The sequence below is a fragment of the Giraffa tippelskirchi genome, chromosome 4, assembly GCF_054371585.1.
Source record: "Giraffa tippelskirchi isolate mGirTip1 chromosome 4, T2T-mGirTip1v1.2.pri, whole genome shotgun sequence".
Classification (NCBI taxonomy): Eukaryota; Metazoa; Chordata; class Mammalia; order Artiodactyla; family Giraffidae; genus Giraffa; species Giraffa tippelskirchi.
In genome coordinates, this window is record NC_137278.1 from 77,330,052 (window position 1) to 77,354,821 (window position 24,770).

The following is a 24,770-nucleotide window of genomic DNA, read 5'->3' on the forward strand; positions in this document are numbered from 1 at the left end:
TCATGGAACTGAATGGGACAAATGAGCAGCAAGTTTTGTTCTTGATTACTCAGATGGGAAAAGTTCCACCACTAAACATAATGGCAGTTCTTTTAATCTTGAAGCATTATAGTAAATATCTGAAAAGAGACCACTATTCCTTCAAATAACTTGTAAGTTATGGGTTGAAATTTCTAGGTACTAACCTAATTAATAATTCTGCCTTTTACTCAGGTAAGAGAAATAGCTTCTATTTGTAAATATCCAAGTTTATGAAAAGTCAATCAGCAGGAAACTGGCACTGTGAAGCCCTAGGCTCATGGTTTGATCATTTCTACTTCAAAAGGTGCATAAGGAACGTACTTTATTGCAATTGGACAGTACCCAGAGATTATAGGTTTCTTCTGAGAATGTAATTCATTCATCAATTTTTATGGCTGCCACCATGAAACTACTCTTTAGCCAAGAAATGTCAAAGCTGATGCCAAGTGAGGGAATAAATTATAATTCCTTTTCAGAGTAAGGGAACAAAATATTCCAACTTAAGAGTGAACAGACATGCCTGAAGAACAATGAGACACAACCCCGCTCTGTGGGCTTTAAGTTTTTAATGGGTTTATGTAAACACTTCACTATACTTTCTTGGGCACTTAAAATTACCAATTCTATTTTGAAGAAGCCTTGACTGATTTTGTTTCCAGTTCAATCTTCCTAGGAAAACTGAAAACAATTTTACTGCTCTGAAAACTCTCTTTAAAAGTAATTTTTTTAAAAAAAGGGAATTTCCTGGTGGTCCAGCGGTTAGGACTCTTCACTTCCACTGCAGGGGCGCACGGGTATGATTCCTGGTCAGGGAACTATGATCCCACATGGCAAAAAAAAAAAGTAATAAAAAAACCTCCAGAATGTCTGTTGGTATATAATATGTAGAACCTACAACTGAGTTATTTACTGGTGAGAGATGGTAGCTCTCAAAAAAGAAACAAACAACAATTATAAAAAAAAAACCCAGAAAATCCTCTGCTTACATTTTCTGTTTCTTTAATTGCACGTGTGCAAGCTTAGTTGCTCAGTTGTGTCTGACTCTTTGCAACCCCCTGGACTGTAGCCCGTCAGGCTCCTCAGTCCATGAGGATTCTCCAGGCAAGAATACTAGAGTGGGTTGCTATGCCTTTCTCCAGGGTAATTTCCAGACCCAGTAATCAAACTGGTATCTTCTGCATTGCAGGCAGATTCTTTACCAGCTGAGCTATGTGGGAAGCTATCAGAGATTAATTCTTTCACTTGTGGCGAGTAATTTTTAGTAATAATTAAAATAACTTTGTTGTAAAAAGTACACAGCAATAATTTTAAGGCTCCTACCCTTTTCAGTGCATGAATTTACATTCTACCTTCAGAAAAGACTTTCTAGCTCAGGACCTCTATCCTTAACGAAAGTATGGAGATGTAAAGGAAATTTTCTACAAATAAATAATATAAGTTTTCACTGTGCTGAACTGCATTCTCATTCTAATCTAGAGTATATACACTGGAACCAAGGTTTTGCTTCAAAGAATCATTATGGGGCTCTATGTGGCCTAAAGGATCTTTCTAAATGGAACTGCTCAGCATCAGAGGTGGGAAATCTTTGGCCATATATTCAAACTAATCTGATTGTGAGTCAAATAACCACACACACACTACCACCATAATTTGATGACTTAAAAACACACACACACACATTGATTTCTTTAGTGGCAAAAGGAGAATCATAAGATTTCAGAGCTGGAAAGTATCATATGTTAAAGTATCTAAATGAATCTATATCTGTTCATAAAATGCATTAAAAAATATTCATCATCATATAAAGTGTATCCTCTGGGTGGCAGGTTTGCAACTTTTTCCCAACTGCTTTTATGATCATGAAGGATCATGAAGTTTGAGAGCAGGGAGTAATCTCTGACGATGTGGGGTGGTTTAGGATTTCATCATATCAAATGTGGTTAAGAATCAGGTGGAGAGGAATAGGTAAGAAAGGACAAAAAAAAAAAAAAAAAGGACAGAAAGGTAAGAAAGGGTTGAGGTGTTATCTGAAGGACAACAACTTAACCACTCTGGCTGGAATGGTGAGGGAAAGATTTTTAATGGGCTTTAAACGCCAGGCTAAGAAGTTTGGATTCCACTGTTTAGCTATCAAGAGGCCTTTAAGGAATGTTCTATTTCAGTTAGCTTATAGTTTCTTGCATTGGCTCAATCCATTTCCCCTATTTGATATGAGCTCCTAACTCCTCACTGCCTTCTTAAAATCTCAGAACTCCTACAAGGCAGGACCAGCTCCACCTCCTTTGGGAGGTGCTCTCTGACCACTCAGGTTCACAGTAATTTCTCTGTTGATCTTCAAGTATTACTGCTTGTTTATTCAAGTAATATAAGATCAATATGCAAAAAGCAGTTGTATTTATATATACCAGCAATGAATATTCTAAAAATGAAATTGAGAAAACAATTTCATTCAAAATGGCATCAAGAAAATGAAATACTTTGGTACAATTTAACAAATGTGCAAATTTGTACCTTAAAAATTAAAAACATCTTTGAAGAAAATTGAAGACCTAAATAAATGGAAAAACATTGTTCATAAATTGGAAGGCTTAATATTGTTAAAATAGTGACATATTCAAATTGATCTATAAAGAAGAAAACAATCCTTATCAAGGTTTCTTTGCAGAAACTGATAAGCTGATCTTAAAATTCACGTGGAATTCAAGGAATCCTGAACAGCTAAAACCACCCTGAAAAAGAGCAAAGCTGGAGGACTCACATTTCCCAATTCAAAACATAATGCAAAGCTATAATAATCAAGACCAGTATTGCATAGGATAAACATAGAGATCAATGGAATATAAGTGAGAATCCAGATTGAAACCCTATTATGGTCAACTGATTTTCAACAAGGGTTTCAAGTCTTCACTGCAGGAAGAAAAGTCTTTTCAAGAAACAGTGCTGCAACACTGGATATCCACATGCAAAAGAATGAGGCTGAATATCTATACAAAGATTAGCTCATATCACATACAAAGATTAACTCAAAATAAATCAAGATCTCAAGGTAAGAGCTAAAACTATACAATTCTTAGAAGAAAATGTTGTAGTAAATGTTTAAGACCAAGAGAAAGAACAGATAAATGGGACAATATAAAAATTTCAAACTTTTATGCAATAAAAGTTACCATTAAGAAAGTTAAAAGAGGGACTTCCACTGGCAGTCCAGTGGTGAAGAATCTGCCTTGCAATGCAGGGGACCTGTTTTTGAGCCCTGGTTGGGGAACTAAGATCCCACATGCTGTGGGGCAACTAAGCCTGCACACCATGCCAACAACTAGGGAGACCACTCGCTGTAATGAAAGGTCCTGGGTGCCACAACTAAGACCCAACACAGCCACAGAAATATTAGAAAAAGAAAGAAAGAAAGATAGTGAAAAGACAACCACTGGAATGAGAGAAAGTACTTGCAAGTCATACATCTGATGAGGTACTACATCCAGACTATATAAAGAGCCCTTACAACTAAGAATAAAAAGACAAATCAATTCAAAGATAGGCAAAGGATATGAACAAACATTTCTCTAAAGAGGCTATACATAAATAACCAATAAACACATGAAAAAGAGACTCAACATCATTAGCCATCAGAGAAACGCAAATTAAAACAATGAAAAAGCGCTTCACAGCCATTAGGACAGCTATAATCAACACACAGGCAATGACAACTGTTGGCGACGATGTAGAGAAACTGGAACCTTTATATTTTATTGGCAGAATTGTAAAATGGCATAGCTGTAGTGGAAAACAATTTGGAAGCTCCTTAAAATGTTTTAAACATAGTTCACTCTACTCCTTGGTGTATACCCAAGAGAACAGAAAACATTTGTCCACACGAAAGCTTGTGTATGACTGCTTACAGCAGCACTATTCACAGCAGTCATAAAGCGGAAATATTAATTCAAATGGTTATTTGAAGTACAGCCATACAATGGGATATTTGGTGACAAAAGGGAACGAAATGCTGATACATGCTGTACAACACGCATGAACCTTCAAAACATGCTATGTGAAAGAAACTAGTCACAAATCACAATTATATGATTGTATTTATATGAAATGTCCACAATAGGCAAACCTATAGAAATAGAAGGTAGACCAGTTACTCACGGCTGGAAGTGGGTGGGGGTAATGAGGAATGACTGCTATAGTGTTCAGGGATCCTTTCAGGGTTAATGAAAATGTTCTGAAAGTAGCTTGTGATGACTACTGCACTATATACTTTAAAAGGGTGAATTTTAAGGTATATGAATTATATCTCAATAAAGCTGTTAAAAAGACTCCTTACTATTAATACATAAGGAGTAGCAAAGTTAAGAAAGCAGTATGTCCACTTAGAGTCATGCATTTCATTTTTTCCCTTAGAAACTGTATTCATAATATAGTCTTTTAAAATGATAATTTTATTTATCATTGTGATAATTTATTCACACCTGTGCTTACTTCTTGATTACAAGTAGAAGATTTCTAGATATGGACATGAACACATCTTTAAACATGTTGCTAGTCACCTTTTCTGGATCATGAACAATTTGGATATGTGCTGTATTAAACTTAAAAAAAAAAAACAATTTGGATATGTGCTGTATTAAACTTAAAAAAAAAAAATTCTTGCCCTCAATGTGATTTTTTGCAGGCTTAGGGTCAGTGATAATAATCTGAATGGTTACATCAAGGAATTTTCTGTTTTAGACAATAGAGCCAGGTGTTCACAATCCCATGCAAAAAAAAAATAATAAACAAGAAAAGTTATCTAAGAATCAAAGGCAGGAAAATGAATACTAATAACTACATCTCCCCTAGATTTTAAATAATCCCCAACTCTACAGTAGAAAGAATTAACTAACAGCACTTTTTAGTTATATCACTCTCATTCGTAAGGTTTTTCCTACTCACAACTCCAAGAAGAAACAACTGGCTTAGCTAAGTCACTTAAGTAACTTTTCCTTTTAAATTTGTTAATGATGACTTCACAGTTATACTAAATGTTAGAAAGTAACTTCAGTAAGTTTCATCAGATCTGCTTTTCATTAAAAACTGGGACTCTGTATGTACACGTATGTATATATTGTACACACATCCAATGAAGGGGTTGAGTCTTCATGATTCAAGTCCTTCTAGCACTTACTACCAGAGAAGGCACTGGCGACCCATTCCAGTACTCTTGCCTGGAAAATCCCATGGACGGAGGAGCCTGGTAGGCTGCAGTCCATGGGGTCGCACAGAGTCAGACATGACTGAAGCGACTTAGCAGCAGCAGCAGCACTTACTACTTCACTCAGTGTTGAACTCCTTATTATACACAGTAAATGCTTTTAAAACACTATGTCAGACAGTGATTCAACCTTCAAAGATAAACTTTCCTTGTAATATTTCTAAGTAATACTACAAACACTATAAGCACATCTCAAAAGAGTACTGGTGGAGTCTTGGAAAGAGACAAGCTTTAAAACCAAATAGAACTTGAATCATATAGAACCTGAGTTAAATCCCAGCTCAAGCACAAGTGACTCATGTGACTTGGGTCTTGGGTTTCCTGTTTGTGCAAAGGAGATATTAATGAACATTTTGTTGCATTCTTGTTAAAATTTAAAGTACAACATGAAAATAATTTAGTACAAGGTGTGTCATCAGACTGTAAATAAAGGGTAGCTCTTACTCTTACTGTTTCATTGACATTAGCATTTGTAATATCTGTTCAGCTGCCCCCAAAATAGATCTGAAGTAAACTCCTTTGTGGTTTCCTGAAAACCAGTTCACCACTATAGGTGATTCTTATATGCTTAAGACATATGTTTTTTGTAAAACAGAAAATAAACTTCCTCCGAATTCTACAAAGTGGCCTGCCATATGCCTGTTTAGTCCAAGTAACACTCTATTACTGATATGTATTTTGAGGAAATCTGAGATAGGAAAGTCATCTACATTTGCAAGTTATCACCAATTATGCTCCCAAGCAGCCTAATTCTAGAATTCTGCTATTTCAAAACCACTCAAATAATACCTCTAATTACACACCCACATTTCAAAGTTTATCTTTACCGTAAGACCTGTTCTTCCATGATTCTGAGCACTATAAATGAGGAGGATTTTGAAAATGTTTCTATTTTCCAAAGGTATTAATTTGTATCTAACAGCCAAAGGGGAAAACTTGATTAAAAAAAAACTCTATATGGCTAAATTTAGTTAGAATTAAGTAAACTGGAATTAAATAAACCATCTAGTCAAACCTATGGGTTTTCCAGTAGTCATGTATGGATGTGAGAGTTGGACTATAAAGAAAGCTGAGTGCCGAAGAACTGATACTTTTGAACTGTGGTGTTGGAGAAGACTCTTGAGAGTCAGTCCCGTGGACTGCAAAGAGATCCAACCAGTCCATCCTAAAGGAAATCAGTCCTGAATATTCATTGGAAGGACTGATGCTGAAGCTGAAGCTCCAATACTTTGGCCACCTGATAAGAAGAACTGACTCATTAGAAAAGACCCTGATGCTGGCAAAGATTGAAGGCGGGAGGAGAAGGGGACAACAGAGGATAAGATGGTTGGATGGCATCACTGACTCAATGGACATGAGTTTGAGTAAGCTCTGAGAGTTGGTGATGGACAGGGAAGCCTGGCGTGCTGCAGTCCGTGGGGACACAAAGAGTCGGACACGACTGAGTAACTAAACTGAACTGAAATAAACTGGATGATTGGAAATATTTGTTACACTCATAAAAATATTTATATAAGTGTGTTCACAATACTTTCACCTTATTAGAAATCAGCATTCCACATTTTTTATGGGTTTAACTTTTGAAAATTGACTTTATATTTTTCCTCTGCCTCTTTAAAAAAGAAATTAAGTTATTTGCAATGAGGGCTACTTAGTAGCAGAGGGAATAAAAAGGACAATTAAAAAATACAGATAATAAATATATATTACTTAATGGTCTTAGAAAGGTACTATACAAGGTCTGCAAAGATAAGTAATTAGTAACAATTTCAAGAAACATACCTTTATTATTTACCTATGTAGCATTCAAGAAGGAAAAAAGCTATAGCTCAAACAAAAGCTCAACTGGGTTATTTCAGATTTGATTTCCTTCCCTTTTTAAAGATAACGAGGACAGAAGTTTTCTGATACCACAGAAAATGTCACAAAGGAGGGTCAAGTCTGCTGAACTGCCACCTTCCTTAGTGAAGCCTATCCTGACCTCCCTATTTATCATTTGATGACTGTACCCTTCCAGATCCCTCTTCCTATGCTCAACCCTCCCCCATCATAGCTCTTCATTTTTCTAACTTAATTAGTTAATAACTAACTTAATTAGTTAGGGCTTATTTTTTTATTCTGCCTCCACCCCTGACACACATTAATGTGTGAACTCCATGGGGGCAGGGATTTTTGTACTGTGATGTAGCCTGAACTCTCACAATTGGGTCTAACAAATGGTAGGTCCTTAACAAAAAATTACTGAGTGATTAAATGAGTATACATAACAGAAAAGAGCAAAAAGTATAAAACTGTGCCACTTAAAAGATCAATTCTCCAGATGAGACAGAGAACATTCCTGAATAATGGTTAAACATCCCACCACTTAAGATTACTCAGCTCACATTTCCCTTAAAGACCCTACCTGCCTGAGTGCGTTCCTATGGCCACCACTGTGCCACTTGGATGAAAATCTGCACAGTGTCCTGGTTCCTAGAAGAGAGACAGACAGCTGTTGGGGAGTACATGAGAAAGTCTCCCTAGATCTATGGGAAGAGTGGCAAAACATTTGAAAATAACTTGTTTCACATAAACATGGAATCGCAATCAACTTTACTATAGCCAATGGGAATACCACATGGACATAAGAGGAAAAAGAATTTCAGCGCAGGAAGGGCACATGCTGGCAGAGTGGTAGGGGGAAAGGACCACCAGCTTGCGGCTAGGCAGTGGAACAATAATAAGGATAACAACAAACATTTGTACAGTTCTTTAGAGTCTGCAAAGAACGTGTATACACCTTTTAGGCTAGAAAAGGTGAATATCTGGGTGGGGTAGGGAGAAAATACAGTAAGAGGCCAACTCAAAAAGAAGACAGTAGGATCTGTTAGTGAGCAGTACTTACTGAACCCAATTGCACCACCACCAGCGGCCCAAACATTTCTGTAACAATTAACGCTCCATAAAGATGTGAAATATTCTTGATTTTTACCACTGAACCTGACAGAAAAGTTGAGCTTCTATCCTGTTAACTTGCTTCTTTGGAGTGGGTTCATGGTGTACTTTGTAACTAAACACTCTCCCCTTATCCCTTCCTCTTTACTGAACTATAGCAATATACTTGGTTTTAACCCATACTGAGTCCTTTTTGCTTTGCTGCTACCAACTGCCAGTTTCAGGGAGTTTCTGTGGGGAAATTATAATCACATTTTGCTTTACTCACATCTACAAGCCTGGTCCATTCCAGCCTGTGTTCCACCGAGTTCCACATGCACACCTGTCTATCCTGAGCACAAGTCAAGAGCAAGTCTTTGAAGGGATGTGTGGCAAGACCCCAAAGCTCATCTGTATGACCCTGAAAAAGAAACACACCGATTGTTATAAGAAACAAAGGGTATCATCAAAATATTCAGTTAATGGTTAAAATCATACAGCTTACCTGTACTTCTATTTGGAAGCCATCATTAAATGTTCCTCGTAAAATAAAGTTTCGTGATGTGCCAACCAAAAATTGATCTGCCTTTCCTTCTGCTACAGCTCTGATTGTTCCATACTGATCAGGAACCTAAAAAAAAATTTATAAAGTCACCAGACACATAATACAATGCATTAATCAACCTGAAGGCTGAAGTTATAGCTGTACACAATTATGTGGTAATAAATGACAGAATTTCAAATTTGAAAGTACAAGGTAATTTTATGTTAATAAATTATTCATCCATACATTTACATTTTATACACAGAAGTCATAATGCATTATCAATATTCTTTGCTTCAATTTTAAATCCACATTTTATATGATTTCAAGAGTTAAGGATTATGAGTAGGGGATAAAGGAATAAGTTCTGAGAGATTACATGAAGAGTGTGGCCTGATTTTGTTACTTATGGGTTATATTATTTTGGGTAAGCCATTTAGCCTGAGACAAATTTCTTTATCTATAATATGGGGATATATCTTCTTGGAAATAAAATCCAAGAGCACTACGTCAGAATTCTCTTTTTAAGAGATTTTTGTCTGCAAAGCATGTTATAAGTAGAAAAAACTGAGCATAAATTCAAAATTTAAGTCATCAACAAACAGAAGCAATACTGAACTGTGAGATTTGCCTTTGCTCTGACAATCAGTGATCTAAAACACTATTCTAAACCATTTCACTTCTTGAGATCGCAATTCAACTTTCACTGAACACATAAAACCTGTTAGGTTTTATGAATATATTTCGTTTATACCATGAAGCAGACATATACAGAGATATAATCAGCAATTATTATTAAGTCCATCATTTAAAAGATTATTTTTGAGTTTTAAAATTAAGCTGGTCATCTTGTATACCATGGAGTAGAATAAAATATTTGATAAATGTCTGGCAAGTTTTAAGTTTATATGGTTATGTGGTTATTTTTGGGTCACTAAAAAATAATGTCAGAAATAAGTAAGCAAGTTAATTATTCTGCCCATTTTTCTTATTCTTTCAAATTATTTGGCTTAGTGAATAGTCCTTTTTTTCCTGGTTTATTTCAAGGGAATGAAATGACAAGAATGTATACCAAATTTTCCAGAAGAGTGTAAGTTATCTTAATGTGGGACAAAAGACATGAGTTTAGAGGGTTTAACATTTTAAAATGTTTATGTTCTGTTTTCATCCTTACCTCTATTTCTCTTTCAGGATTCAGATCATGATCCCACAGAATTATCTTTCGGTCTTTCCCGCCTCCAGTTAATAACATCCCATTTCTCATTTGACAAAGTGTGAACACACTGCCATCATGAGCTTTGATTTGTTTGCTGATCTGATAAACACCTAACATAATGAGGGGTAAAATAGAAACACCAGTCATAACATTTTTCATCAGATTTTAGTGTCTTTTTGGCAAAAACCTTTAGCAGAACTATAGAGTAAATAATCAAAAGTTCTCATGACTCAACGATCAAAAATCTATTTCCAGCCAATTCTTCCACAAGGCAGATAGCAAAGCTTAATACAATTTTTGGCATTTATGCCAATATTTAGTTAATCTGAAAATAATTCAAAATATATTCTTACAAAAAGGTAGGCTAAAGTAGTGACAATTCCACAGACAAGAGGGGATATATTAGCCTCAGAACTTTACTATCTCTTACAATCATCTCATTCAACAGTTAAGTTAGGTATTACTCCTCTGATTTTATAACTAAGCACATAGGTATAGAACTGGCTTAACCAATACCACATGGTCAGCTAGTGACAAAGCTGTGGCCGGAACTCAAGTCTCTTATATTCAGTGTTCCTTTAAGTTTGCAAAAGAGCCTTCACTTCCTCTTGGGGCAACAGTCATAATGTTTAACATTTAACCACTGTTGACCTGGAGGCCTTCTGCTCTGCCAAGGATAACCCTTTTTATTTGCTGAGATATTGGGGAAGGTATGGGGCTGAGATATTGGGGAAGGTATGGGGCAGAAGAGGCACTGGTGGCTTGGAGCAGTGGCTTTTGACCAACCAGAGAAGTATTCTAAAAACTGACAGCTATACCAGTGTGAAAGCTGAACAATGGCCCAGCTTTCTCGTAAGCTCTCAGCACTTCACAAGTACCCAGGAAGGAACAAGGCAGGTATAAAAATATAATCAAAGCCTCTTTCTTAAGAGTGAAGATAAAAGAGTTTGGTACTCAAGGCTTTTTCCTTGGTATTCATGATGCCTTACTCAGAGAAGCTCTTCCTAGAATTAAGGGAGCTCAGCCTGCTGCTCCGTGATGACCTAGAGGGGTGAGAAGGGGCATGGGGTAGGAAAGAGGCTCAAGAGGGAGGAGATAAATGTATACTTATTGCTGATTCATGATGTTGTACGGCAGAAGCCAACACAACATTGTAAAGCAAGTATCCTCCAATTAAAAAAAATTAAAAATAAATAATAAATAGAAAGCAGGGGCAGCTTGTATGCAATGTGCAAAACAAAATTTATTTTAAATACTCTGCTAAAAAAAAAAAAAAACAACCCACAGTAAAAGCTTTTTGGAAGACGGTGTCTTGCAGACTAATTACCAGGTTCATAGTGGCCAGGTAGAGCCTGGTTTAAACATGACCAGTCAGTCAATAAAATACACCTTAGATTCCCTTGGGGGAAAAAAAAATTTTAAGTTTAAAAACTATTCAGTGGGGGAAATGGATGAAGGTGGTTAAAGGTACAAACTTTCAGCAATAAGTTCTGAGAATTTAATACGTGGTGACTACAGTTAACAACAGAGTATCATATATTTGAAGATGCTAAGACAGTACATCTTAGAAGTTCTCATCACAGGAGAAAAATCTCTAACTAGTGAAGTGATGGATGTTAACTAAACTTACTGCGGCTATCATTTTGCAAGATAAACATATAGCAAATCACCTTATTATATATTATATACAAAGTTATGTGTCAATTATACCTCAACAAACTAGAAAAAAACTGTTCATTTTCTAATAAAATTGCTCATTAGCTGACAAATGGATACACAAAATGTGGTATTATTCAGTGACAAAAAGGAATGAGGTACTAATACGTGCAATAACATGGATGAACCTTGAAAACATTAAGATGCAACTGAAAGAAGCTGTTCACAAAAGATGACATGTTTTATGATTCCATTTATATGAACTGTCCAACATAGGCAAATCCAAAGAAGGTAAGTGGTTGCTAGTGACTGAGGAGAGAGAGAAATGGAAAGTGACTGCTAATGGGCACAGAGTTTCATTTTGGGGTGATAAAAATATTCTGAAGTTAGACAGTGGTGATAATTACACAACTCTGAATATATTAAAAATCACTGAATTGTACATTTTAAAATGATAAAATTTTATGGTATGTGAAGTATAATCTCAGAGAAGATGTTAACTGAGATTGTTCATTTACCATTTGAGCTGCCATTATATTGTTAATATTAACTAAAATTTGTAGGGCTTTGGTATCTTAAAAAAAATTATGCTATAGTTGACTCTCAATATTACTCAGTGTGAGGCACTAGTGGCACAAATAACTTAATAGATGGGTATCTCTGGCAAGGAGAAAGGAAAGGGCCTGCATGCTTTGGAGTAGACCTTGCCTGATTCAGCAGAGCTCCAACAAACTTGCTATTCAGGTCAACTGCCTCGGCTCACATCAACATTCATCACCTAAAAATACTTTAAACACTGAACAACACAACTGTGTCCAGTAGGATACCCAGCCAATTATCTATCATGGCTCTGATGTGATCAAGAGAGAAAGAACATCTGAGAGATGTGAACTTTCTGAGAGGATTGCTGCCTTTATTTGGGCAGTTAAAAGTGGGAGGTGAGGGGCGAGAGGGAGCATGGGCTTATTTTTCTCATGCATGGTCAAATTAACAAAAGTAGTCTGAGAGTACCATGTAAGAAATTATACAATGCAGGGGTGTGGTGTTTTACAACTCTCCATCAGAAAGTAGGAAAGTGAAATACAGCTTTTCTATTTTTAATTCAGTCTTCTCTACTTCTAAACATAACAAATACTTTGTTAAACACTTAAGATCTTCCTAGAAAGACAGAATCTTAGAAAATGGAAAAACTGAAGAACAAATGCTTCATCAAGAATAAAAATACTCTACTTTAGATAGTATTTACCTACAAAGTAATTTATAGTCTAAGATTTCCTTCTCATGGGCCTATATTTCTGACATTCTAATTTCAGCCAAATAATGTTTGAAATACCTGCCAAGAAAAATAATTATCCTTGTACTTAAAAACCTACTGTACCTCCAGGCACAATCATGGCCAAGTCTATCCAAGCTTAACTGCAAATCCTCCCTTTATTCTCAACTCTAACAGAAACAACATTCCATAAAAAGCAAGTTTATCTTGACTGCCAAATAAAGACTGTTTGGAGGGCTTTCTGTGCCTGTTTAAGTATAGAATCAAATGTCAGGGAGACTTTGAAATTTATGTTATATTCTTGTGTGTGTACTCAGTCATTAAGTCATGTCCGACTCTTTGTGACCCCATGGGCTGTAGACTGCCAGGCTCCTCTATCCATGGGAGTACCCAGGCAAGAATATTGGAGTTGGGTGGCCATTTCCTTCCTGAGGGGATCTTCTCGACCCAGGGACTGAACCCACATCTGCACTGGCAGGTGAACTCTTTACCACTGACCCACTGGGGAATCCCATTATATTCTCAGCAATGTGCAAATGTGCCCATGTTGATTATTTGGTGAAATGGTGTTTCTAAGTTCCTTAAGGAACTTGGTAAAGATTTAAGAATAATGAACATTTTAAGGGGGGTATAGATACTTTCAACCTCCCCCTCAAAGAATCCTGAATTTTTTCATATAAGAAAAACTCTGAACTATTTCATATATGTAGGAAATAACAAATACCCTGTACCTATGTAAGAAACAGAAAATACTGAAACAACATAAGTGTCTACAGATGGATGAATGGATAAAGATGTGGTATATATATACAACGGGATTAAATAAGATAGAAATCCTGCCATATGCAACATGAATGAATCTTGAGGACATTAAGCTAAGTGTAAAAAGTCAGACAAAGACAAATACTATGAGATCTCACTTATATGTAGAATCTAAAAAAAAAAAAAAGAATTCACAGAAAGAGAACAGACTGGTGGTTGTCAGAGGTGGGGGTAGGGGTAGAAGAAATGTGTGAAGGCAGTCAAAAGGTATAAACTTTGAAATTTAATGCATAGCATGGTGACTATATACTATAACGTAAATTTGAAAGTTGCTAAGGGAGCAGATCTTAGAAGTTCTCATCACAAGGAAAAAAATTTATAACTGTGAGGTGATACATGTTAACTAAACTTATTTTGGTAATCATTTTGCAGTACATACAAATATCATTCTCATCACAAGAAAAAAAACTGTAACTGTGACGTGATGCATGTTAACTTATTTTGGTAATTATTTTGCAGTACATACAAGTATCAAGTCACTATAGATAAGTTACATATTAAAAACTATACATATGAAGCTAGACAAGGTTATACATGAAAATATTATAAAACTGGAAAAACAGGAAACAGAAAATACTAATTACTTTGAAGATTCCCCTTAATTTACATTTAAGATAAGGAAAAAGTGGTTTGGAAGCAAGTGAGCTCCTTATGAGGCATAAAACAGTTTTTGTTTGTCTCCTATTCACTAGAATAAAAGAATTAGTTGTGAAATTATACTTCTGCAATTCCCAAAAGTCCCTTTATTAGATGCAATTATGACAGTATACTGAAATTTTGGTTGATAACGACTGCCATGGGTACAGAAATATCTTATTAGGGAATATGTAAACTGGATCAATCTATTAAAATTTGGGGCAAGAATTTACAAATGGAAACTATGAACATCTGTTTTGATCCAGTCTTACACATTTATTTTACTAAACTCACCAAATCCTTTCCAGCCTTACTTACATAAAGGAAAATTCCATATAAAGGAAGAAACCAAATTCTCAGCAAGTTCGCCCATAATAGGGTCAGTCACATAGCAAATTTCATGTGCCCAGCAGCTTACAAGATTAGATTTCCTGTTTTCTGTTTGTGCCTATGTAGATTTTCTCTGCACAAAGGGTAAGGCACCAGTTTTTCAGACAAAAACGAAAATAAATAAGAACAATTTGGAACCTTTACCAGCCTCTCATCTTGCACAATAAGGCCAATGAAGGGTGCATTTATATCCAAACTCTACTCAGAGAGGTAGGATAATATCTGTCAACAATTTAAGTCACAGTTTTGATATTAATACTGTTTCTGACATTTCTGATACTGAAAATATATGCCTAGGAAAGAGAAAAGAGAGTAGGAAGAAAAAGGAAAGAGAGTGGAGCAGGTAACTGATAATACTGCTCTTCTCTCTTTTTTCTTAAGGATCCTCAACCCAGGGCTTCTGGGTCAGGCAACACATGGAGACTTGGAGAGAGTGTTATTCCTGAAGAGGGCACAGAGGTTCTGGACAGGTCTTTTCCCCAGGCCTTGTCCTAATCACCTTTTCCATCTGACTCTTCTTAAGTTATCTCCTTTCATCATAACTGATGATCTACTTTGCAATGGCTACAGTGCTCAGGCCAGGTGCCAGTACTGGAAGGAATTTATTGTCCATCCTTCATGATGCCTCAACTGCACATGTGGTCACTTGCTTGCACTAAGGATGTTGGTGGAAGATCATCAAACTGAAATGAGAGAACTCATTTCAACTGCTAGCTCTGAAGGCTCTTGGCTAATTAATTAATACATGTCTTCAATTCTTGGTTTTTATGTATGGAAAGGGCTTCCCTTATGGCTCAGCTGGTAAAGAATCCCCCTGCAATGCAGGAGACCTGGGTTCGATCCCTGGGTTGGGAAGATCCCTTGGAGAAGGGAATGGCTATCCACCACAGTATTCTGGTCTGGAGAATTCCATGGACTGTACAGTCCATGGGGTTGTAAAGTGTTGGACACAACTGAGCGACTTTCACTTTCACACATGGAAAAGGGGTGTGAAGTGGAAGACAGTAATGTCACAAATATAAAAAGAAATCCTCAGGGGAAATGTCTCAGGAACCTCAGGCTGGTTCCCCATAACCTCCTTTTTCTTTCTCCCTCTCCTTTTTAATTTGTGGAACTCAGAGACTGACAGGCTTAGTTTTTTTATTTTTTCCCTGCTGCTACTAATAAAGAATCTCTCTCTACTTCCAATCCACTGACTGTAGAACAAGGTCTCTAATTTTTCTCTCATAACCTCCTACCTTGAAGGAAGTATTATATATGGTTCTCTGGATACTGCTTCAGTTTTACTGTCCTTAGACAGTAAGGATAAATAGGGTTGAATAAATGCTATTTTTTTCAATTTAGTTTTTATTTTGGAGTATAGTTGATAGAAAATGTTGTGTTAGTTTCAGGTATAAAGCAAAGTGATTCAGTTATACATTATCCATTCTTTTACAGATGCTTTTCCTGTAAAGGTTATTACAGAATATTGAAGAGAGCTCCCTGTGCTGTACAGTAGGTTGTTGCTGATTATCTATTTTATATACATTAGTGTATATGTGAAAAAAGGCTACTTTCAATGCCTTTCCTCTGATTTCTTCATGTACCATAGAAAAGGGCAAAGTGGACCTGTATATTTGAGCACAAATGAGACTTGGAAATAAAATATATCTGTATTTTTGAGGAAAACTAATTTGAGGTAATGTTGAATGAATTCCAAGGCTCACTACTGGGGGTGGGAAGAGGAGCTGTAGTGAAAAAAAGAAAAGAAGAAAGGGACTAACTATGAATTTATTCTTTTTTTCTCTCTGCTCCCATTTTACCATATAGCCATGCACACTGCTCACACAGATACCTCCAGACTCAGTCCAGGGGAGAGTGAGTCCTGTAGTCTGTTGCTATGTTGGGAAAAGGAAATGAGAAAGGCATAAAATGTACCACAAAGGTAGTAATTGGGACTATCTTTCTATATTACAAACAACTATGTTATCCAACAGCTGTTAAGGTACTTGGCAAATATATTGTATCGCTTATATGTGGAATCTACAAAAAGGTACAAAATAACTTATTTACAAAACAGAAATAGAGTTACTGCTGCTGCTGCTAAGTCAATTCAGTCCTGTCTGACTCTGTGCGACCCCACAGACGGCAGCCCACCAGGCTCCCCTGTCCCTGGGATTCTCCAGGCAAGAACACTGGAGTGAGTTGCCATTTCCTTCTCCAATGCATGAAAGTGAAAAGTGAAAGTGAAGTCGCTCAGTCGTGTCCGACCCTTAGCGAACCCATGGACTGCAGCCTACCAGGTTCCTCTGTCCATAGGATTTTCCAGGCAAGAGTACTGGAGTGGGTTGCCATTTCCTTCTCCGAAATAGAGTTAAGGATGCAGAAAATAAATTGACGGCTGCTAGTGGGTAAAGAAGAGCTGACTCATTGGAAAAGACCTTAATGCTGGGTAGGACTGGGGGCAGGAGGAGAAGGCGACGACAGAGGATGAGATGGTTGGACGGCATCACCGACTCGATGGACAGGGGTTTGGGTAGACTCCGGGAGTTGGCGATGGACAGAGAGGCCTGGCGTGCTGCAATTCATGGGGTTGCAAGGAGTCAGACATGACTGAGCGACTGAACTGAACTGACGTGGGTAAGAACAGCAAGGAGAGATAAGAAAGCCTTCCTCAGTGATTAGTGCAAAGAAATAGAGGAAAATAATACAATGGGAAAGACTAGAGATCTCTTCAAGAAAATCAGAAATACCAAGGGAACATTTCATGCAAAGATGGGTTCAATAAAGGACAGAAATGGTATGGACCTAACAGGAGCAGAAGATATTAAGAAGAGGTGGCAAGAATACACAAAAGAACTGTACAAAAAAGATCTTCACGACCCAGATAATCACAATGGTGTGATCATTCACCTAGAGCCAGACATTCTGGAATGTGAAGTCAAGTGGGCCTTAGGAAGCATCACTACGAACAAAGCTGGTGGAGGTGATGGAATTTCAGTAGAGCTATTTCAAATTTTAAAAGATGATGCTGTGAAAGTGTTGCCCTCAATATGCCAGCAAATTTGGAAAACTCAGCAGTGGCCACATGACTGGAAAAGTACATTTTCATTCCAATCCCAAAGAAAGGCAATGCCAAAGAATGCTCAAACTACCGCACAATTGCACTCATCTCACATGCTAGTAAAGTAATGCTCAAAATTCTCCAAGCCAGGCTTCAGCAATACATGAACCGTGAACTTCCAGATGTTCAAGCTGGTTTTAGAAAAGGCAGAGGAACCAGAGGTCAAATTGCCAACATCCACTGGATCACTGAAAAAGAAAGCAAGTTCCAGAAAAACATCTACTTCTGCTTTATTGACTATGCCAAAGCCTTTGACTGTGTGGATCACAATAAACTGTGGAAAATTCTGAAAGAGATAGGAATACCAGACCACCTGACCTGCCTCTTGGGAAATCTGTATGCAGGTCAGGAAGCAATAGTTAGAACTGGACATGGGACAACAGACTGGTTCCAAATCAGGAAAGGAGTATGTCAAGGCTGTATATTGTCACCCTGCTTATTTAACTTATATGCAGAGTACATCATGAGAAACGCTGGGCTGGATTAAGCACAAGCTGGAATCAAGATTGCTGGGAGAAATATCAATAACCTCGGATACGCAGATGACACCACCCTTATGGCAGAAAGTGAAGAAGAACTAAAGAGCCTCTTGATAAAAGTGAAAGAGCAGAGTGAACAAGTTGGCTTAAAGCTCAACATTCAGAAAACTAAGATCACGGCATCTGGTCCCGTCACTTCATGGCAAATAAACAGATGGGGAAACAGTGGAAACAGTGGCTGACTTTATTTTTTTTGGCTCCAAAATCACTGCAGACGGTGACTGCATCCATGAAATTAAAAGACGCTTATTCCTTGTAAGGAAAGTTATGATCAACCTAGACAGCATATTAAAAAGCAGAGACATTACTTTGTCAACAAAGGTCCATCTAGTCAAAGCTATGGTTTTTCCAGTAGTCATGTATGGATGTGAGAGTTGGACTGTGAAGAAAGCTGAGCGCCGAAGAATTGATGCTTTTGAACTGTAGTGTTGGAGAAGACTCTGGAAAGTCCCTTGGACTGCAAGGAGATCCAACCAGTCCATCCTATAGGAAATCAGTCCTGAAATTCATTGGAAGGACTGATGTTGAAGTTGAAACTCCAATACTTTGGCCACCTGATGCAAAGAACTGACTCATGTGAAAAGACCCTGCTGCTGGGAAAGATTGAGGGCAGGAGGAGAAGGGGACAACAGAGGATGAGGTGGTTGGCTGGCATCACAGACTCAATGGACATGAGTTTGGGTAAACTCCGGGAGTTGATGATGGACAGGAAGGCCTGGCATGCTGCAGTCCATGGGGTCGCAAAGAGTCGGACACGACTGAGCCACTGAACTGAACTGAGGGGGTAAGAAGGAGAAGGGATAAATTGGGAGACTGGGACTAACACATACACACTAGTATATATAAAACAGGTAACTAATAAGCAGCTACTGTATAGCACAGGGAACTCTACTCAGTACTCTGTAATGGCCTATATAAGAAAAGAATCTAAAAAACAGTGTATATATGTATACCTATAACTGATTTACTTTGCAATCCACCTGAAACTAATACAACATTGTAAATCAACTATACTTCAATAAAAATTTTCAAAAATTAAAAAAAAAAGAAAGGAAAAGGTCCTTGGGCCCATCCTTTGTTAAGTGGATAAGGACAATTTTAATGAGTATTTAGAAAATGATACCTCTAAATTTTGCAGGTCTTCAGTTTTAGTATTCTAATAAATCTCATTTCCACAGACAGGTCTAAGGTTTCAGCTGGATCCCAACCCCAACAAATAGATTTCTGAAGTAATGGAGTCTGATTACATGATGTATACTACTGTATGCTAGTACTAGTAGTATATGTATACTACTGTATACTATATTACATGATGTATACTATTCTTATATTACCCATTGAAAAATAACTTCAAGCTTTTAACAGAGAGCTGCTTTTACTGAGAGCAATGTTAATTCTGCATGACCTCTGTCATTTAGCCACATAAGATACTAGTTTTCCAAAGCTCCAGTTTCAGAATAAATGTAGAGTATCGCTCTTTTTCAAGGATAATCTTTCTTCTGATGTCCAATCCAATTATTCCCATCTCTCTTAAGAGTTTTCACCTTTTTTCCACCACAATATTCATTTTACTTTCAGGTTTATTCAACCTTAAAAAGACTACTGATTCAAGTAACTATTTTTCATTCCATTTTCAACTGGGATTCTCCAAATTCTCCATTTAAAAACTGGCTATATTCTACACTCAGCTGTTCTACAGCCTTCATTTTTCTGTTGAAATTGTGAACTTCTAACGGTCTTTTCTTGGTTCTTATTCTTCTTGACCTTCTTATAGACCTCCTTCCTGATACTCCTGGGAACTTTCTTCTCTTCCTTGTTCAGGAGCACTAAATAAAAAGTTCTGTCTTATGAACTTTTCTTTTTTAAAAATCTGTAATCCTTGCAGGCTCTTTTCTGGTCATCTAACTGTGGGACAAAGTATCCTTGGCCTCATAGCTCTTCTCTCTGCCATGGTGAACTCAATCAGTTTTAAGGATTATTGTGAGTAACTCAAAAAAATCTGTATCTTTAATCTGTATTTGAATTTTCAAGGGCTTAGTATATATTAGTTTAAATTGATAAGAGCAACTGCAAAACACTACTATTTTTTAAAACAGTGTTTCCTTCATGCTGGCTATCTCTTGTTTCTGTTAACACATGACAAATTCATTCACACTATCCTGGAAGTGTCATTCCTTCATGCTGGCTATTTCTTGTTTCTATTAACACATGACAAAGTTATTCACACTATCCCGGATGCGTCACAGTCATAACCATTTTTCTCCCTTAATGTACACTGATCCGTAACTGGGATTAAGGTTCCCTATCTTCCGTAGTGTTCTACATTCATTATGGTTTAGCTTAAATACCATTTCTTCTGTGAGGGCTTCACAAAATACTGAAGACTGGGGTGACTTCTCTCTCAATCTCTATAGTTTTTAACATGGCATCTGTATCATCTTTTCTCTAATTATTTTGTACTAATCTCCAGGAAGGAAAGGCAGTCAAATGTAGGCTATATATGCTTAATAAATGAGTAAATAATTTGATTTTAAAAAAGGTTGTTATAAAGAACCGTAAAAAATGAAATGTATGTTAGTGACTCTCATACTGTCTCCTTACAGCTCTCTCTCTCCTGGTCTGGGTAACAGATGGGACTGTAATAGTGATATTGCAAACTAAAAAGAATGATTTGAACATGAGAATACTGTACCTTTAGGCCCTTTCCCAGGTGTGGGCTCTACAGTAGTTTTGCTCCATATGAGTATGACTCCACCTGAGTCTCCAGCAAGAACATCTCCATTTCCCAAGAAAGCTAAACACTGCACAAATTTTGGTTTTTCATATTTCTACAATGAAAGAATGAGAATTTTCAGTTTTCCCCTTTGGCATGATGACTTTATGCTTACTCAAAATTAAAGTTCTATAATGAAGCTGTAACATTCTGATCCTTACCCCAAAAACTCCCTGTTTTTTTGTTAGTGAATTGCCACTCCAGGTCCAGAAAAAAATATGTGATTTACCACATGTTATTATGATATTTGCATCTGTTGGATGGAATCCCACAGCCAAAACAACTTCATTTGTTGTCTGTGAAAAGAGAAATATAGCTTTAGATGCATGTATATCCTTATCTTGATTAAATACCAATTACAGGCTGATAGTCAAAGACACGGAAATTTATTTTTTGGCCATGCCACACAGAGCATGTGGGATCTCAGTTCACTGACCAGGGAATCAAACCTGTGACTCCGGCAGTGGAAACACAGAATCTTAACCACTGGACCATCAGGAGGTCCCAAAGATAGGGAAAATTTTTAAGGAAATGCCTTTTCTTTCAACGTCTATTTTCCTGAAAAAAACTTAAGTAATAGATTTTTAGAATTAAATGGTTTAAATTTGATGTCCTTATATTATATCATCTTTTATGCCATCTATATATAATAACTCTGCACTAAAAAGACATTTACACAAATTACAGTTTTGTTTTAATTTCTTGCACACTCAGGGAAAAGAACACTAAAACTAGCAAATGAAAAAGCAATATAAATTCTGTCTTAAAGACACTGCCATTTTGGTCTTTAAAAAATCCCAGTTTTTTTACTATTACTATTGATCATTCATTCAAGAAAATATTACTGATTCAGAGATTCATCCTCAGACTGAAGGCTGAATGGTCACTATGGATTCCTATAGAATGAAAAATCAAACAAACAAAAAACCACAAAGAGCTTTTATGCTCTTTCCAGCAAAAAACCTAAGAAAGGGACCTAGTTAAACTTAGAGGCTTTTGCACAGTAAAGGAAACTATAAACAAAATGAAAAGACTACCCACAGAAAGGGAGAAAATCTTTGCATATGATGCAACCAACAAGAGACAAATCTCCAAAATATATATACAGCTTAGTATCCAACACACAAAGGAAAAAATGGGCAAAAGATCTAAATAGACCTTTCTCCAAAGATGACACACAGATGGCCAAAAGGCACAAGAAAAGATGTTAGATATTGCTAATTATTAGAGAAATGCAAATCAAAACTATAACGTGGTATCACTTCACACCAGTCAGAATGGCCATCATCAAAAAGTCTATAAACAATAAATGCTGGAGAGGGGGTGGAGAAAAGGGAACCTTCCTATACTGTTAGTGGGAATGTAAACTGGTAAAGTCACTATGGAGAATAGTATGGAGATTCTTAAAAACCTAAAAACAGAACTACCATACAATCTTTTATATATATATATATATATATATATATATATATATATCCATCCCACCAGAGAAGGCAATGGCACCCCACTCCAGTACTCTTGCCTGGAAAATCCCATGGATGGAGGAGCCTAGTAGGCTACAGTCCATGGGGTCGCTAAGAGTCGGACACAACTGAGCGACTTCACTTTCACTTTTCCCTTTCATGCACTGGAGAAGGAAATGGCAACCCACTCCAGTATTCCTGCCTGGAGAATCCCAGGGATGGCAGAGCCTGGTGGGCTGCCGTCTATGGGGTCGCACAGAGTCGGACACGACTGAAGCGACTTAGCAGCAGCAGCATATCCATCCCACTCCTGGGCATATATCTAGAAAAAAACCATAATTCGAAAAAAAGCATATATCTAGAAAAAAACCATAATTCGAAAAAATATACGCACCTAATGTTCACTGCAGCATTATTTACAATAGCCAAGACATGGAGGCAACCTAAATGTTCACTGACAGATGAATGGATAAAGATGTGGTACATAAATACAATGGAATATGACTCAGCCATAAAAAGAAATGAAATAATACTATTTATAGCAACATGGATGGGCTTAGAGATTATCACACTAAGTCAGTGAGGGGGGCCTTCCCAGGTGGCTCAGTGGTAAAGAATCCAACTGCCAAGCAGGAGATACAGGTTCAATCTCTGGGTGGGAAGATCCCCTGGAGGAGGAAATGGCAACCCACTCCAGTATTTTTGCCTGGGAAATCCCATGGACAGAGGAGCTACAGTTCATGGGGTTGCAAAAGAGTTGGACACAATTTAGTGACTAACCAACAAAAATAAGAGTCAGACAGAGAAAGACAAGTATCATATGATATCACTTAAAAGTGGAATCTGAAAAAAATGATACTAATGAATTTTATTTACAAAACATAAACAGACTTATAGTAAACAAACTTATGGTTACCAAAGGGGAAAGGGATAAATTAGGAATTTGGGAGTAATATATACACACTACTAAATATAAAATCGATAAAACAATAAGGACCTATTATGTAGCACAGGCAACTATATTCAATATTTTGTAATAACTATATTGAAAAAAGAATCTGAATATATACCTGTGTGTATATATATATGCATATACATATGTTTGTGTATACGTATGTGTGTGTGTATATATATATATAAAAACTGAATCATTCTGCTATATACCTGAAACTAATACATTGGAAATCAAGTATACTTCAATAAAAAAAATATATAGAAAAGTACACCACTAAGGATGTAATGTAAAACATATTATCAACACTGCTGAATGCTACATACAAAACTTGTAAAGAGAATTCTCATCACAAGGAAAAGGATTTTTTCCTATTTCTTTTATTTTCTATCTATATGAGATAACGGATGTTCACAAAACTTATTGTGATAATCATTTCATGACAAATTTAAGTCAAATCATTATGCTGTACGTCTTAAACATGGCTGTATGTCAATTATATTTCAACAAAACTGGAAGGAAAAAAGGAAGAAAAAGATAATACGTTAATAACAAAGCAAAATTAGTCATCTCTCTTTCAGAATCAGAATCTTTAAAAGACTGACTGAAGAGTCCTTAGCTTTCACTCGAACAAAACTATTCAACACGTCTTACACCAAACTGATTAATTAGGGATTATAAAGCTAACTATAAATATTCCCCGGGCTTCCCTGTTGGCTCAGACAGTAAAGGATCTGCCAACAATGCAGGAGACCGGGGTTCAATCCCTGGGTCAGGAAGATCCCCTGGAGGAGAAAATGGCAACCCACTCCAGTATTCTTGCCTGGGAAAGCCCATGGACAGAGGAACCTGGAGGGCTACAGTTCACAGGGTCGCAAGGAGTTGGACACAACCAAGCGACTAACACACTGGTATAAATATTTCCAAGTATACACACCCACAGTTCTAGTGGCAAGATGTTCAAGATATAAACTGAAATAATCTATGAAAATTAATCACTTGGGTATTACTGTAGCTTTATAGGATATTTTAACTTTTTATTAATGTATACTATATAATCAGAAAAGTTCACAAATCCTAAGTACACAGTTTGATAAATTCTCACAAACTGAGCACACCTGTGTATAGCATCTAAAGAAACAGAACATTACTAACATCCCAGATCCCTCTTCTAGTTACTATCCTCTCCCTCCACTGAAATAACCACGATCCTAA

At 36.8% G+C, this 24,770-nt stretch overlaps 1 protein-coding gene across 16 annotated transcripts in view; it reads right to left on the reverse strand.

Annotated features, from left to right (window-relative positions):
• EML4 (EMAP like 4) overlaps positions 1–24,770 on the reverse strand; it is a 153,686-nt gene that overhangs the window by 16,486 nt on the left and 112,430 nt on the right. For 15 of the 16 annotated variants that reach the window (XR_014082502.1, XR_014082504.1, XR_014082500.1 and 12 more), the window contains 6 exons: positions 21,302–21,436; positions 21,060–21,195; positions 9,907–10,058; positions 8,694–8,819; positions 8,478–8,609; positions 7,680–7,747 (listed from right to left, as the gene is read on the reverse strand). Coding sequence is in view for 11 of the 16 variants with exons in the window: in XM_081591997.1 (XP_081448123.1) it covers positions 7,680–7,747; positions 8,478–8,609; positions 8,694–8,819; positions 9,907–10,058; positions 21,060–21,195; positions 21,302–21,436 (749 nt within the window). In the remaining 5 variants the exon portion in view is untranslated. The remainder of the gene's footprint in view (positions 1–7,679; positions 7,748–8,477; positions 8,610–8,693; positions 8,820–9,906; positions 10,059–21,059; positions 21,196–21,301; positions 21,437–24,770) is intronic. The other variant, XM_081591993.1, reaches the window with a different exon arrangement.